Raw genomic sequence first — 17,128 nt, 5'->3', positions numbered from 1 at the left:
ACACAGATCGTAGGCACCACCCCGAGAATTTCTGATTCAGTAGATCTGGGGTAGGGTCTAAGAATTTGCACTTCTAGCAGGTTCCCAGGTGATGCTGATGCTGAGAACTGCTGCTTTAGTGGATAGAAAAGAGGTCTGGACATCAGGCTCCCTGGCTGCAGGCCTGGATGGGCCATCTAACCAGCTCTGCAATTGTAAAATCACTCATGCTCTTGGTCTTTGTTTCCTAATCTGTCAAACGGAAGTAATAGTTGACTACCTCCTCCCAGCCCACTTTAACATCTACAGGGTTAAAGAGTAATAAAATGGGATTATGGATAAGAAGGTAGAGTTAAAAATATATGCAAAGTGTGCTGTTTAATTTTCGGAGTAGATGAGAAGCTACCTGGCCACCCAGCCAGTCTTCATCTCCAAAGACCAAATTGGAAATAACCTCCAGCTTTGCTTCTCTACATGCTTCACAGCCCTGCAAATCCGCAACTGACTTTCAGGCTGGGGTTGGAGAAGGTGTTCCCTCCACACCCCTGTGTCTTTCCTTAGAAGGGAGCTCCAGGCACTGTGGTTGCTGCTATTGTTTTTCTTTTGTTTTATTAGAAGGAAATGTGCTCTGGGCCATGCCTGGCTTAGATCTGGTCCAGCTCAGAGGAGAGGCCCCATCCTAAACAGAGGACAACATTTCCTGTACACCTGAGTTCTCTCTGAAGGAAGCAGAAGCCCAAATTTCAAGGGTAACTTAGAATTTTGATCTAGTATTAGAAATGAAAACTGCTAAAACAATGACAAGGAGGTACCAGGCTGAGGGTAAAACATATTTCTCAGCACCAGCACCATACCCACCATCTTGATTCATCTCCACTGTTGATGTATGGTCATCCCTGTTGATTGCATGATTGATTAGGAATCTGGCTCATCATAGACCAGACAGTGTATTAGCTTTTCTCTGAGCCTGAAGTTCTCCATCATACCAGGAGGATTAGCAGATACTTTATTCTTTTGAGGAGTTGAGGTGTTGATGGATGAGTAGGCATCTGTCATGGGGAGGTGGATAGAGAAATAAGCATATCACATCCTTAGGCAGTGTGGGATTTGGGATTTAGATGAGCAATGTGAAAAACTGGGAAGCCCTCTCTGTATGCGGGTACTTGGATTCCTTGGTCTTATGTAGTGGGGCTGAATCAGAGTAGTTTGAAAGTCTGAAAATGTCTCATGCTTCCCCCACCCTGTTCTTTATGCTGCCATGTGGGGCTATGTGGTACCCTGGGAAGGGCAGAACAAAAAGACAGGAAGTACTGAATCCCTGAGAACTGCGTGGATCCGAGCCCACCATACCAGTCTTGGACTGCTTACCTACATGCTTTTGTGGCTAGAGAAATAAACTTGAATTTTAAGTGGCCATTATTTTGAATCTGTGTTGCTCACAGAAAACGTAGTCCGCATGGTTAAGATGGTTTCTATGGGGTCGGCACATGACTCAGGCTAAGTCAATCACAATTCCTTGCTCTGCTGTAGACACATGTACTGATGGGGAAGAAAAGAGTTTCTCTTCCTTTTAGATCTGAGTTTCTGGTTCATAGGCCCCATAGATTTCTTTCCTCGAAGATCTGTCTTGGAATGAAATAAACACACAGAGGGAGACAAAGCCACAAAGGGAGAAAAAGAACTCTGAGAGCATTGTTTGAGCCCCTGAATCCAGCTGAGCCTGAAGGTGTACCAATCCAGTATCTTCCCCAGTTACAGGAGCTAATAAATGTCCATGCCCGCTTCAACTAGTTTGAGTTGTGGTTTCATTATTTGTAACAGAGAGCTCTTTAAGTGACTCAACTGCTGCAGCACATAATTGGCTCATCTGTAAAGAGAGGAAATAACGGGGATGAGTCTAAGGATTAAATAAAATCTTATATTACATTAAGATTATAAACTTGAATTGAGATGCATATGCTGGTGAGTTAATCAGTCTCCCTTATTTGCTCAGTGACTTATTCTTCCTTTCTGGCTTCATAATGGGCATGATTTTAAAGTCAGACCTTGGCAAAATGATGATTTTGGATGTCAAGTATCTTCAGGGTTACTTTCAAAAACTCCTAATGATGAATTAAATGCAAAAATGTGGAGGGTGTATGTATTTGGATCCTGAGTAGAGATTGTATCTAAATCTGGGTTCTCTCTCCTGTGTGTGTATAATTTCTAAACACATACACACAGTTTGATACAAAATAATCCTGGCTAAATTCATTCAACAGTCACTGTGTGCCAGATACTCTTCTGGGGGCTTTATAAGAAGCAACTCTTCACAATAATCTGTTAGACCTGCCCAGTTATTATCCCCTTTTGTGTTGTGGAAACAGAGTCACAAGAGACTTTACCCAAGGTCACAAAGCTAAGACATACTGGGCTGACCATTGGAAAGCAGAAAGTTTGGCTCCAGAACGCAAGCTCTTCCCCACCACTTTTACGCAACCAAATCGGCTGTCAGTCAACACTAACGAACAACACAATGTGTTCACGCTGCAAACGGAAGCTGAGAATTCAAATAATCCAAGTAGCAAATCAGCTGCTGCTTCAGTCTGCCCATCACACGGGAAATCACGATGTAGCCAAGTTGATTAGGACCAATGTCAGTTGGTCCACGTGTGTTCAGACACAGCCTCGGGAATACACTTCATCCCTAGGAAATCGTATTTTCCTCCTATGTGTCTAAATGGCATCCAGCATTCTGAGAATGCTTGCTCTGTCTGTGGCAAGAATAAAAATAGTACCACTGGTCAGTGGAACCCCATGGAAACTCTTTTGCATGAAGAGTAAAGATTAAAATGGCAGGTACGGTCAAGCTGCTCCCTTTGGGGAGTCGACCAGTTGGCTAATGGAGGATCTACTTTCTTTTTTTTTTAAATTGGTTCTAATTATCTGTGTCTTTAGATAAATCTTTTATCATTTCCAAGTATTGGCTTCTTATTTGAGAGTTATTATGAAATCTGAAAGAGATAAATATAAGAAACAAAGTAGAACTGCAAAGTATAAGCCATGTCCTATGGCATGTAATTTGAAGAGAGCCAGAAGGCATAACTGGCCCCAAATTGCTAACATGCCTTTGTGTTGGTGTGTCTGAGAGGCCTTTATGAAATTTAAGTTATTTGTGGATGGATTAAAATTAATTATTGCCCTAAAATATCTGCCAGCTAATGTGGTTCTGAGAACACTGGGACATAAGCTAAAAATGTCTGGATGGTATGGAGGTGCTTTGATAGATTCCCCCAGACAGGTAAGGGCAGACTGTGGGCCACACACACTTAGGAGTTGGGTTACTGACAGGGCAACATGTGGCAAAGTCAAAAGCTCCATTTCATGGCTTCATCCAGGGTCAATGTAGCTATTTCCCACGGCGGAGCAGCTCTACCTTCAATAAAGCAACATAGCTGGCATCCTTTCATGCTCCATCAGAGACCAGAAAAGGAAGTAGTTCCATGTTTGCCCAGAACACTGGTCATTATGCTCTGGGCTGCCCTGAGATGAAATTATAAAGCAGGATTAAGGTTGAAGATGCCTTAACTTCTCCATCCTTTCTGTCACCACGTTGTCGCTCTCTCATTTTCTGTGCTCAGAGCTCTCCCTGCCATGGGAGTCTGCGTGCATCACAGGGAAGCAGCAGAGTGTGGTGGTGACGTGCACACATTCTAGGTCAGACATTCTGCATTCAACACCTGACTCTACCATTCCTGAACTGTGTGACCCTGGGCAAGGGATTAACCTCTCTGTGCTTAGTTTATTCATCTGTAAAATAAAGAGAAAAAGAATATTTACTCAACCCTAGAAGGGGTTGTTGTCAAGCTTAAATGAGATTCTAGGACAGCACCAAACACATGGCAAGAACTCAAATGTTACTTAACATAGATAGTTAACAGCCATTTTCAGTGGAGGGTAAATTTCATGTCATTTGCTGTGTCCCTCTCCTGGAGCCTGGCACATGTTAAGCCTCATCTCTCCTTGTGATTTTGTTTTCTGTTAGAGGGGTGTCCCATGTAAGGGAGAAAGGCTGAGAGCTATCCTGAGGGTATGAGTAATATCCCAGGCATATGACACTCTCCCGCAGTCAGAAGTCATCTGCCTCTTATGCAAGGCCAGGTCAGCTTGCCCCTCTGCCCTAAGGGCCAGCCCTTTCGGCAGTGGTACTGTTTACTTCTCCTGAATCTTCTTGGATCACACTTCAGCTGGCAGAGCCTGCAGCCTCCTCTTCATCGTGTGTCTGGAGGCTAGACTAGAAACTTAAACCAGCTGCTGGCTGGCGTGTCACTAGCCCTAGGACAGCTGCGGATTCAACACAGATTGAAAATGAAAGCCCAGCCCAGCAGTAGGTTTCTGTGGGTGAATGAAAGGGATGTGGCTCATCCTCTTGAAGGTGCATTGATGGGCAAGTGTGAAGGTCCTGTGAAGCATGGAAGGCACCCATTTTTATTTCTCAAACTACCTTCCACACTCCTGTCTGGAATGGGGTGACTGGGTGATTTCTGGGGCTGCTTTTAGCTTTGCCTTTAGATCTATAAATAAGATTCTGTCCGTGAGGAAGGAGAAAAAACAGAAGGAGGGAGCTATCCTGGCTAGTATCTCGCAGGAATGTACACCTGCCAGTAAAGCCCATCACACCTACTGGAACTATGTGCCTGGAATGCTGGCTCTCCCCATACCTTGGCATCTCTTTCTACATCATTTCTTTTCCTCCTGCAAGGATCATAATATTGATATAGAAGTGTTAGGAGGTGGGGACAGAGAGTGATTCTTTCGTGCTTAGTTTCTGTCATTCTGTTCACAGTCTCGAGTTATTTGTCCTCTGCACGCTGCCCTCCAGGCTCTCATCCACGGGTCCACAGTAGCTTTGAGGTTCTGTCAAGGGGCTCAGGGAGGCGCTTCCTCTAATGACCACCAGGTGGCGATCAAGCCTCAGGAGAAGCTGGCGGGCCGCTGGGGAGGAGCCGGAGCTTGGAGGCCAACTGTCACTCATCAGCCCAGCTGGCCATCCCGTCAGGACTGCCCTGACCAGGACAGCTGTGAGCAGAGTGCCTCTGGGCATGGGAAGCGCTCACAGTTCCAGAAAAGCAGTAAAGGGATGTACGAATTTCCTCGGTTAATCAAAACCAAACGCCTCTTGCCACCGCTGCTGGAGGTTGGGACTATTTGGCAGGATGGAGGACCGAGGATGGTACCCATTAAAATTAGTTCCCAAGAAGGCGGGGCCCGGAGTCATCCCTGGATCCTGGGAAGTGGGCTGTGACAGCAGTCTGCCCAGGACTTGCCCAATCAGTTCCTGTTTCTTTTCATGCTGAGAAAAGCCTTTTTTTTTTTTTTTTCTGGACTCCTGGGTTTGTTCTATTTAGTTTCTAATAGTCACCAGCATACTTCCTTTGGGACTTGGCTCTGCATTAAAAAATAAAAACCCTGGGGTGGGAACGGAGTTGAGTAACCCCCATCCTTGGCCCATTCTTGCAGGGGGAACACTCATGAACTTTCAGCTCTTCATCTCAAAGTTTACAGGTGAAACGGAAAGAATAGATGTCTAGATCATTATGCTGAAAATAGACAAGACAAGATGTGTAGACCACACACAGCCCACATGGGAAAATAGTATTCGGAGACAAGGAACAGGGGTCTGGCACAGGGCGGGCTTTAGTAATCGTGCCCATCTTTTCTTCTTTCTTTTTCTGTCTGCTCCATATTCACTAAGAATAGAGTCATGAAAATTGTTTCCTCTCTAGAATGTGCCAGAGGATAAACTTAGACATCTGTCTACCAGGACATAAGGAAAGGTGGGGTGGTGAGGTTGGTAAATGGGAAGTAATCAGGGGCTTCATCATCACCTCACTCTTTCAGTACCACGGATGGGGGTACTCGGGGGGGGGTGCTATGTCACAGGCCTGGCCCAGGGGGCAATTCCATTCTCTTCTCTTGGCCACTGCTTGACACCGGCAGAGATAAGGGATGGTTTGCAATGAGCCTCCAGAGGGGCAGGTGGTCTGTGAGCGATGCTGCTTCTCCTGGGAGGAAGGGCGCCTGAAGTCTGCCACGTGGGCCCATTTGATGCTGGGGAGACAGTGCTCAGAGCAGGCCTCCCCTGGGGACCCACTCATCACAGGCTCTCCCACTTCCCCAGACTTTCATCCTCTGGGACCTGAGCTCAAAGGGCCCTGAAGTAGTCACAGCTGGAAGTTGAGCTCCAGTGGGTCCCCACCTGCAGGAAGGTTCTGAAGGCACCTGGGGTCGTGGGGCAGGCCTGGGCCTCTGATGGTCCTCCCTACACTGTTGGGCAACAGAGGCCCAATATATGCCCACTGGGCTGTGTGTGCCAGGGGCTGAGTCACGCCCGGGACTCCAGAAGAGGCACTGGACCCTTTTGGGAAGCACAGAAGGTCAATGTAAAGGCATGTCTTGGGGCAACATTGTCCAAAGACTGCCAACCTGCATGTGTGCTTTGGGCCTCTTAAGAAAAATCATCTTGTCACATATTGGATTAGCTTGAAGGAAATCTTCAAAGTCAACCATTTGTTGAGTGCCATCTCACTCCCTCATGGGTACCAGATGAAGCGTGCCCTACCCATCCTAATTCAGAGCTCTCCTGATGACCCTCGACACCCAGGCTTAGAATGCCCCTGGACTCTCACTAGGGTCATCAGAGCTTACTGTCCCCTCCCCAAAGCTCCCCTGTGGTCAGCCTCTCTCTGCCTTTCAAAGAAATAATGGAAATAATCTATTATTTGCATGATACTTAGTTTCCAAAACATGTTCCTATAAACTATGGTTTTGGGGCCTGACAACAGCCTTGAGAGGTAATTAGAATGATCCCTATTTTTCAGATGAGCAAACCAAGGACCAGAGAACTTTAGTGAAAGGCCCAGGGGAGTGAGGAAAGGTGTCTTTCTTGTCCAGGAGCCGTGTTCTTTCTGCTACGCCACACCAATGAGACAGTAAGCTCGTCCTCCAAGAAAGAAGGCTGATGCGGATCTCCCGGTCCTTCCTCCTTTCTGGGAAACATGCGAGGCTGCAATTTTCTGGGGCTGATACCCCTTGGAGTAATCTCCAAGGACAGTTTATAACAGTGTGGCTTTCAGGTCAGCTTGGAGGAGCAGGAGTTATATGGAAGAGAAGTATTTGGGGCCTTACGGATTTATGCCCCCTCCACCTCCCATATGTGTAAGCATCTCTGCAAAGACCAGCCCGGATGATGTGGTACAGGCCTGTTTTAAATTCATTTTCCTACCCTGCTGTTCATATAGAGAAAGGAAGCAGAATAGCAGAACGCATTTATCTCTGATTTATGCTTTAAATATGTGTTTCCCGATGTAGTAGCTTCTAGATACATGTGGCTCCTTAGCCCTGGAAATGTGCTGGGCACTTGTGGTGTAAAACACACACTAGATTATGAACACTTAGTATTTAAAAAAAAAAAGGAATGTAAAATATCTCATTAAGAAGTTTACATAAATTACATCTTGAAATGTTAAGATTTTAGATCTGTTGGGTTAAGTCAAATGTATTACTGCAATTCATTTTATCAATTTACTTTTTGTAAAGTGGCTCCTAAAAAATGTAAAATACACGTGACTTATCATTCTACCAGACCGTGCAGCTCTCCCAGCATTCCTGAATAGTTCAAAGACAGCTGCATTCCTTTTCACATAATGTATTCGTAGGAAGCATGCTTTTCTTCCTGTTTATATGAATAAACTTCATAAAGCCAGGGGGAAAGTTCTTCAAAATACAAAACTAAACATCTTCCTTTTTAAATGATGTATACATTATCTTACAAAGAAAAACATCAGGGCAGGGAATTCCCTGGCGGTCCAGTGGTTATGGCTGGACCATGACATGTTTCCAGTGCAGGGGGCACGGGTTCCATGCCTTGTCGGGGAACTAAGATCCTGCGTGCCGTTAGGTGCAGCCAAAAAATAAATGTAAAAATATCCACACCCACAAAAAAAAAAAAAAAAAAGGAAAGGAAAACATCAGGGCAAAAGAGCAGAAAATTCCAGACAGAGTACTGTGACCCATGCAAGAATGTGATGGCAGGTTAACCCCATGAGAGATGGATGCGTCTCCTGAGGTATGAAAACTTTTCCAGTTCCAGGCACGGGCTGCAGGTGGCAGCACTTCATTGGGGGTGGGGGACTTGAAGGATGAGAAGTGCCCAGCATAGCAGGAGCATTTTGACTTGGTTTTTAAGGAGTGGGAGGTCAGATGAACAAAAGCTTAGAGAACAGGCCAGCACCTGTGTGCTCAGATCTCTGCCCTGTTGGCCTAAATGTCAAACGTACATTAGACTGAGTACATTAGAGCTCCTGGGCTCTCTCTACCTGCCACACCAGACGCACACCGCGTGGGGAAGGCTGTCTGCTACGGAGCTGTGTGCCTCTTTTCATCTGGACAAATCAAGCTTTCCCATGCGGCACTTCCCCTGAACTTCCACACAGCTGGAAGCCATCCCCTTGGGAAGGGTGCCTTCTGTCACATTTGCATATTCAGCAGACAGAATAACGTTGACATATTTGCAGCACACAAGCCTTATTACTGATACTGCCAGAGAGACCCTTCTCAGTGTGATTACGCTTATGGATAAAGGAAAGTTTGCAAGTCACATATCTGCAGCTTAAGCCTCATACAGATTCTACAGAGCAGGGCTGGGTCCTTAACTTTTTTTAAATTAATTATTTTTGGCTGTGTTTGGTCTTCGTTGCTGTGCTTGGGTTTTCTCTAGTTGTGGCGAGCGGGGGTTACTCTTTGTTGTGGTGCGTGGGCTTCTCACTGCAGTGGCTTCTCTTGTTGTGGAGCACGGGCTCTAGGTGCGCGGGCTTCAGTAGTTGTGGCACGCAGGCTCAGTAGTTGTGGCTCACGGGCTCTAGAGCACAGGCTCAGTAGTTGTGGCACACAGCTTTAGTTGCTCCGTGGCATGTGGGATCTTCCTGGACCAGGGCTCGAACCCATGTCGCCTGCATTGGCAGGCGGATTCTTAACCGCTGTGCCGCCAGGGAAATCCCTAACTTTGTTTTTTTAAACAATCTGAAGAAATAGCTTGTATCATCTTCTCCCCTGGACTGAGAGCAGGACCTGTGACTCTGATGAGATATCACTCCCATGAGTAGATTACATCACAGGGCAAAGGTGAAGGAATTTTGCAGATGTAATTAAGGTCCTTAATCACCTGGCTTTGGGTTAATCTCAAGGGAGATTATCGTGGGTGGGCCAGACCTAATCAGGTGAGTCCTTTAAAAGAGGGTCTGGAGATCAGAGACTGAAGAAGTCACAGAGATTCAAAGCAGCATAGAAGTTGTTCTGTTGACTTTGAAGAAGCAAACTGCCTTTTTGGGAGAAGACCACATGGCAGGGGATGGTAGGATGCCTCCAGGAGCTAAGGACCTCAGTCCTATTAACTACAAAGAATAAAATTCTGCCAAGCAATCACTGAGCTCAGAGGAGGACCCCAGCTTTCAGATGAGACCGCAGCCCTGGCCAGCAACTTGAGTTCAGCCTGGTGAGACCCTGAGCAGAGGACCAGGTTAAGCCATGCCCAGAAACTGCGTGATAACAAATGGGTGTGGTTTTCAGCTTCTAAGTTTGCAGTAATATGTTACAAAGCAGTAGAAAACTAATATAGGAAATACAGGACCGTGTTGCAGAAATATCTATTGCTAATAGAACCCATGGGGCTCTGTTTTTGGCTGTCCATGAAAATTCCAACCAAACCACATCCAAATGTCAGAACAGACATTTGTTTATTTGTCTCCCAGACAGTCAGGTCCTGAAAGCATTACTTCCAGGTCCCCTGTTTAAAGCCTCTTAAGCTTCTGGACTCCCCATGCTGAGTGGGAGTGTAGATGGTGTGAGGAAAGACATCAGCTCTGCCAGCCAACTGAGCTCAGCTGTGAACTTCTGACACCCCTCACCCTCGCCCCCATACCTGGAGAATAGATGTGACCATTCACTGGAGAAGATGGAATTAAATTCTTGTGGACGTGGGGAAGCCTGAAACAACAGCAGTAGCCTATTCCAAGAGCACAGATAATTTATACAAAGAAAACTTCACTCGATCTTGTTAGATTTTTATTGTTACAAGCACAGAAAAGACACAGAGCTATATGCTGGCATGCTATTAAGACATGACTGAAAATCCCAAGTCATAATTTAGAAACCTATAGCATCTCATTTCAAAGCTAACATCTTTGAAATGATGAGACACTATTTTCACTGACGTTCAAAAAATACGTGAGAGAGGCAGATCCACTGAAAGCCCCTCCTTTATTTTGGACACTCAGGGAATCAGAGTTCTGTTGGCTTGGGTTATTGACTTTCTCTTAGGGATGCAGAGCCCCATTTGACATCACCTTCACCTGCCACAAATAAAATGCATTCCACCTACATGGCATTTCTATGACCACACTTGTTTCCTTTTGTCTTCTCAAATGGTTGTGACTTTCTGTTCCACTCGCCTCAGAATAACTCCTTCCCCCACCTCTGTTCTTGCTGGTTGCTATAATCTTTCTCATCTCCATGAAACTTTTTTTTCAGTCTTCCAACCTCTCTGAAGGTCCCTAGACAAACCACAAAGGGCTATGACTTCCCACAGTGTTTCTTAATTTCTGGCCTTAGCAACCTACATCCTGAAATCCCCATGGACCTGTATTTACCTCTTTCTCCAAGTAAACGGTAAGGCATGGGGAGGAGGATGGCAGATACATGACTCATTCAAGAGATGATGTGTTACACTGGACTTAGAATATTATACAGGGCTTAGAATATTTCTGTAGTTTATAGTCATTGCTCATTGGTGAATGCTCCAACCTCACAACCTCTGAAGCATTAGCACAGATCCCTTTGCAAGAAACTGACTTAATAGAACATCCCTTAATGCAAGAAGGTTTTGGCCCATGGAACCGACTTTATACACTGAGAGATTTCAGGGACGTGGGGAAGGATTGCCCACTTTCCAAGTGAAGTTGACCCCATATCTCACTTTGTATCAAAACCAGAGCCCATGTTCTCCCTTGCCTCGGAAATCTGCTGTGAAAAGCCTCGGAATCGTTGCTGATTGAGAACTGGTGACCCTGGGGCCAAGCACAGCTCCTGCTTTCATGTAATTTACAGATTCACGGACCACTCTTTTTTACAATTTTGAATTCTGTTGCTTATTTTAGGATCTTCTTGGCAAAGAGCAGTGGCTGAACTATGTGTCCTGCAGTTGAACAGAAACCCAGCATTTACTGTATTTCTCCAATGTTCTGTTCGTATAGCTTTCCTGGAATTTGGATCCGGCGCTGTGACTGGAAAGGTGGGAGGTACATGCACACCTCTGTTGTGTGTGTGTGTGTGTGTGTTGGGGGTAAATGAACGCGCCCCCACCCCCCATGTTAATGAACGTGGGCAGAGAGCCAGATCCACATCCTGGGAAGCCCTGCCGGCGGTTCCTGTCATTACAGAGGTCCCCTTCACAAAGTCAAACACAATGATTCCCAAAGGATCCCTACAGAAGTGGGTGGAAGGTCAGTGTTTCTTGTCCCTTTGTGGTTTTGAACATGAGACCCACAGCCTCCAGTGTGCTGTGCTTTCCTTGGCCGATCACATCAACGGGGCCATGCTAACATACGGTCTAACCCTGCCTCAGTCCTCACTGATAGAACCCCAGAAACCAAATCAGCAAAGCCGTTCTTTCCCTAATGGCTAAACCTAATTCAGTTGATCCCCCAACCTAACCTCTGGGTCTGTCTTCTAAGTACCAAACTCTGCCCAAAGTTGATCATTCCCTGAAAAATTTTAAGCCTGACAATCATGTCCTTTAGGGACTTTAAATAATGAACTATTCAGCTGGGATAATGATGTGACAATTTGCAGGCAAATGTGGGCATAGATGTCTGCGTCGTTTGTGAATATGTATGAAAAAAGAGTTCATTTCCTTGAAACATTAGGACTTCTGTCTCACCTCCCCCTCTCCATAAAGAAAAGAGAGATGAAAATAGAATTTAAAATTTAAAATAAATGGAAGGGATTTTAAAGAGTTAAAACATTTACAGAATACTCTTTCGAACCTCAATAAATAAATGGTTGCTGAATCTCGGACTCTTTTTGGCCTTTCTTCCTGGTGGTTGGACCCATTTAAATTTGTCCTTATGAAGACCACACAACCCACATTTTCAGAGAAGCCCCACATTTTTATTCTGTTTCACTGTCTCCCTGGGATCCGACTTTGATTTGGAATGTATGGTTGCTGTGGCTACAGTACATGGTTAACATTTTTTTTTTTAATTAATTAATTTATTTTGGCTGCGTTGGGTCTTTGTTGCTGCGCGCGGGCTTTCTCTAGTTGTGGCGAGCGGGGGCTACTCTTCGTTGCGGTGCGCGGGCTTCTCACTGCGGTGGCTTCTCTTGTTGTGCAGCATGGGCTCTAGGGCACGTGGGCTCAGTAGTTGTGGCACAGGGGCTTCGTTGCTCCGCGGCATTACATGGTTAACTTTGATAAGGATGCTATTGTAATCTTTGTATTTTTATGAAATGCACACACACAAGCAAAATACACACATGCACATAATTCACAAACAATCTTCACCATCTGTTCATCAAGGTAAAGTGTCATCAGGAGCACAGACTAGCCGGTTGTAAAATTTCTTTCTAGAAGATTTCCAGGTGGTTGGAATAAACACAAATTAGACAGTAGAAAACTCTTAATGTATATTGGTCTAGGAACTTAGGAACTGAAAGAATTAATACATAGAGAGCTATACAACACACCCAGGGCCCCTAAATCCACAGTAACTACAACAATAATAATATACAATGCTGTAAGGTCATTAAAATCTATTCTATCATGCACAGAAAAGTACCTGGTTAAAGCTGTTAAATATATGACAGTTGAGGGGGGTTCTGTATTTCAGTGCAGTATATCACATTTGGAAATGAATGGATATAAAAATATATATTTTTTGCTTTCAAAAAGTGGAACAAAGCAAAACATAAGGCTTTTCTGCTAAACTATAAAAGTGTAATCAGCAGTTGGTCTGCTGTGATCTAATAAAGCATGGTCATCACACTTTCTCTGTCTATTCATTCCACTTAGCTCCAGCCTTAACATACAGTAGCATATATGTATGTGTTTAGCATCAGGAGAATCATATCTTCTTCCATGAATTTCTTGTAAATATTATCATCCACTTGAAAGCATCTTTGATATAATTTCCTCCCTAATTTTTTCATTGCCTTTGTTTTTTTTTGGTCCCTCTTAACTAAGGAAATACCAGGAAGATATTGAAGTTTCTCCACAGCTAATTTTCAATTTCCATTTTGGAGTCATTTTTGAATTTTCAGTGTTGCAGCACCTGAGCAGTAATTGTATTAGGTCATTAACATGGAAATCTTAAAATGTGGTCCTTATGTTGTTCTTCTCTATTTTTTTCTTTTCCTTCTAGTTTCCTCCATCCCTCCCTTCTTTCTTCCTTTCTTCTTGCCTTCCTTCCTTCCTTCCTAGAATTCACTGAAGTATTTCCTAGGTCCTAGCCTTTCACTTATTATTTTAATCAAAGCTTATCTTTGGGCCCAGGGTGTGAAAAGTAAAAATGTCTCTGAAATTCTATTTTACAATATAGACAGAGAAGTTGGCTTGAGTTTCACTTAAATACTATACACATTCGGTATCACACGAGGGGTGGGGGTAGGGCTGCAACATAAATGTAACAATTCCTTTTAGTCTGTATTTACAAAAGAAAGCCCCTTCCCTAATGAAAAAGTCTCTTCAGCATCTGCTCCCAGAAGCCTGCGGAGAAAACATTTTATCCATGGCTTGGAAAGGATCTCTTTTTCAGAGACCGTCCACTGTTCCCCAAGAGGTTCCATGGGCTGGATTTTCCTGTTCTTAATTGAGCAATGAATAAGCACTGGATGTGTTTTCCAGGGATGAGCTGGTTATTTCCGGGGTGGAAACATTGTATGTTCCTGAAAAACAGAACAGCAGCTCAGGGGAAGGCCAAGTCTTCATGATTACTGGGGTGTGAACCTCTGCTAACCGCCCAGGGGGCTCTCTACTCCAGGAGCCAGGTAAGCTCAGGCCATGCCTGGATAGGAACACATGCCTGCCCTCCTCCCCAGACCCAGAAGTCCTGGAGAACAAACAAAGCTGTTCTCAAGCATGCGTGGCAGCCGACAAGACAAGCACTAACTATTTCACATCATACCAGCAGCCAGATTTCTACAAAAGACAGGGAGATTGCGACAGGGGCAGCCCTCTGCATGCCACCACATGCACTGGCCTGGGGGCATCCGTGGGAGGGAATATCCCTGGTCCCTTTGGGTTGGTGTGACTTTGGGAAGCTCTTGGGAGGGGCCTGGGGGCTGAGCTGGGGAAAGGGAGAAAAGGAAAGAACAGAGAAAATTACAGGAGAAGAAAAGGCAGGACTGAAAAAGCAGCAGGAGTCAGAGAATGCCAACAAAAGTGCTGAGGATGTGTGTAGCAGGGCGGGTGGCCCGCGAGCTACTGCACAGGCTCCTGTCAGCAGGGGGGTGGGGACTGAACACGGAGACGGTAGGGGCTGTGTGTTGGGCAGGGGAAGCGACACAGTGCCCACCCTACCATCAGATGGGCGGACTGCCACGGCTAACAAGGTTTCCTTCATTGCCTGGGGGGCCCTTTGTCGCTGCTGACAACACAAACCAAAGTTACAGTGATTATGGAACCCTCAAGTAGGCCAACCTGGATCTGCATTAATGACCCTGAAAGGTTGAGTGGCAGTGGCCAGGGCTCTCAGGCCCCGGGACCTCGGGAACAAGACCCCAACTCTTGATCTGACTGGTTCAGAAACAATGAACACATTTTATTGACCTTACATATTGCATAATTCTGATTCTGTGGAATCGTTTCATAGAGTTTTCACTGTTCTTGCTTTCATGCAAATGGTAAACATGATCCAGGGACAGTGCTGGCCAAAGGGAATCGTTCTAACATACCCTGGAGATTTGATCATTTCACAACAGGTCCAATCAAAAGTGAAGGTCCTCCAGTTTCATGAGTAATGCATCAAAATGAAGCTCAAAACACTGAGTTCTCTGGAGTTTCAATAATTAATAGGCATTCTCAAAATTTGCTTTATATGAAAAGCCTTAGTCAGGAAGGCTTTTGATACATTTGATACATTTCTTCATTTGTGAGATTTGTTCAGTTTTGAGGAGCTGAAAGGAAGTCTGGTGCCTATTTTCCAAAGGGGAGGAGGTGGTGGTGACATGGGACAGGAGTTTCAGCTTGCCAGAATAGCTGAGACCCACTGCCCAAAGTCCTTAACATTCTTTATCTTATGTCTACAAGGAGGAAATGTTCACTGCGCCATGCCCCTAATAGAACAGCTAACTTGGGTGATCCCTCATATGTATGCACAGTTTTATAAATGTCGATGTGTAAAAGAAGCACACTCTAAAAAAAGAAAAGGGAAAAAAAAGGGAAATGAAACTCACAGCATGGGATCCTATGGTAGGATTCTCTAAATATATTCTTCGCTGCACTGTAACGCATAAACATGACCTACCTATTCTTATATAACAGGAATAGAAGAGAACTCCGTGTTTGACCAGGCCAGCAATTTACAGTTCCCAGTTTTATGGTGGATACAGTTTTTATGGAGAGGTCTCCACAGGTTGAAGGCAATTGCCCTCTGTACCAACCTCTTGGTTGTTTGGGAAAATATAAGCAAGTATTTAACCTCTGCCCCAAATAAGGCCATTATGGGTCAATGCCATGAAGTGGGCAGTGGGACAGTAGGGGTGTGAGATTCCCCCCAGGGCAAATATGTTTAGGTCAACCCAGGAAACATCTAGAGGTCAGCACGTACCTGTTTTACCAAACAAATTGTTAAATCTTCTTGATATTGGAGAACTCATAGAAAATACAGGAGTAGATGAACCTAGGGATGTTGACTAGAAAATAAAAAAAGAATTACAAAGCAAACGTGTTAGACCAAGGCCCAGTTTTTATCTGTAGGATGATTCGTTTGCTGCCTGCTAGTGGTCACTGACTGCATCTTTCATCTCACTTTAAGGAGAGAGCCTGGATGAACATGAATTTCTATTTCAGACAAATTAAGCAGGGGAGCCACCTTTTGAAACACTGTAATATCACCACCAGTATTAGGGAAATAGCTTCCAAATACATTTTTTACTGTTTGATAGGGTTTATTATCTTCTGACATATGAAAACAAATATATTTAAGCGCAATAGTTATTTTCCAAGATGAACTACAGAAAATTCTATTCATCATTATTCTTCAAATTTTGTTCTTTATGGCCTTGAGTTTCCCCAGAAGAGTGCTTCTCATTGAAATTTGGTTTTAAACTCCAGTTGATATTATCTGTGCTATTTGTAACCTCTATTTAAAGATGTGGGGACAGCATCTTAATGCTAGTTCCGTTCCATGACTATGTTTAATAGGCAGAATCAGGTAAGAAGCAAACACAGTGGAATAATCTATGTTATAATTGGTAGTGGAGAGAGAGGGGTTTGTGAAAGTCTCTACAAAGGAAGTATTTACCTTTGAGTGCTGTGAAGACCACCTCGACAGTGAAAACTTATTCAGCAAGGCTTCCTGTACCTGCATCATTTAAAAGAAGCCATTGTCAACTCAACATGTCACTGCAATTTAGACTTTTCTAGGATCATGACTGTCACTGTTCTTACCTTCTGATCCCAGAGGCATCCAAAGAGTAAAATGAATAATCCCTGAAAAAAGAATTGGGAAGAAGTGCATTTTAATCATATTAATTATATTAATCATATTCTAGTCTAGCAAAATAGGAAGTATTGTTCACCTGCCATAGAGTTTGTACTACCTCTTTCCACATCTGCATTTATGGCCCAGTAGATGACACTGATGTAGTAGGTCCACACCAAGGGACCTTTGATGTTATAATGTCATAAGGATATTTTCAATTTCCCTATTTCCACCCAATTGTGCGCTGGAGATCCTGCTGGTTATGTTATTAAACATACGTCTTATGTCTACAGTAGCCCTCATGTAGTTGTGATGAGAACATAGGGCATGAGGTGGAATAATCAGTCCCTTCTAGTCAAGGCATATTATAAACATCATTAGACATGAGCCTTAGAGTTTGGAGCCATGGACCC

At 44.4% G+C, this 17,128-nt stretch overlaps 2 protein-coding genes across 7 annotated transcripts in view; one reads left to right on the top strand and one right to left on the bottom strand.

Moving 5' to 3' along the window:
* The window catches only part of MEP1A (meprin A subunit alpha), a 35,943-nt gene extending 30,680 nt beyond the window's left edge, over positions 1 to 5,263 (top strand). Inside the window, exons 15-16 of the mRNA XM_061197434.1 lie at positions 2,346 to 2,562; positions 4,805 to 5,263. Coding sequence (XP_061053417.1) covers positions 2,346 to 2,562; positions 4,805 to 5,263 — 676 coding nt within the window. The remainder of the gene's footprint in view (positions 1 to 2,345; positions 2,563 to 4,804) is intronic.
* Positions 5,264 to 10,121: 4,858 nt separating this feature from the next.
* Positions 10,122 to 17,128, bottom strand: part of ADGRF5 (adhesion G protein-coupled receptor F5) — a 111,222-nt gene continuing 104,215 nt past the window's right edge. For 5 of the 6 annotated variants that reach the window (XM_061196117.1, XM_061196118.1, XM_061196120.1 and 2 more), the window contains 4 exons: positions 16,682 to 16,723; positions 16,536 to 16,595; positions 15,840 to 15,924; positions 10,122 to 13,956 (listed from right to left, as the gene is read on the bottom strand). In XM_061196117.1, the coding sequence (XP_061052100.1) occupies positions 13,877 to 13,956; positions 15,840 to 15,924; positions 16,536 to 16,595; positions 16,682 to 16,723 (267 nt within the window). In that variant the 3' untranslated portion in view covers positions 10,122 to 13,876. Of the gene's footprint in view, positions 13,957 to 14,590; positions 14,658 to 15,839; positions 15,925 to 16,535; positions 16,596 to 16,681; positions 16,724 to 17,128 lie in introns of all 6 variants that reach the window. The other variant, XM_061196119.1, reaches the window with a different exon arrangement.

This window comes from Eubalaena glacialis, chromosome 7, assembly GCF_028564815.1.
Source record: "Eubalaena glacialis isolate mEubGla1 chromosome 7, mEubGla1.1.hap2.+ XY, whole genome shotgun sequence".
In the NCBI taxonomy this organism is placed as follows: domain Eukaryota; kingdom Metazoa; phylum Chordata; class Mammalia; order Artiodactyla; family Balaenidae; genus Eubalaena; species Eubalaena glacialis.
Note: the sequence above shows the minus strand (reverse complement) of the source record. Positions and strands in the feature narration are given on the sequence as shown.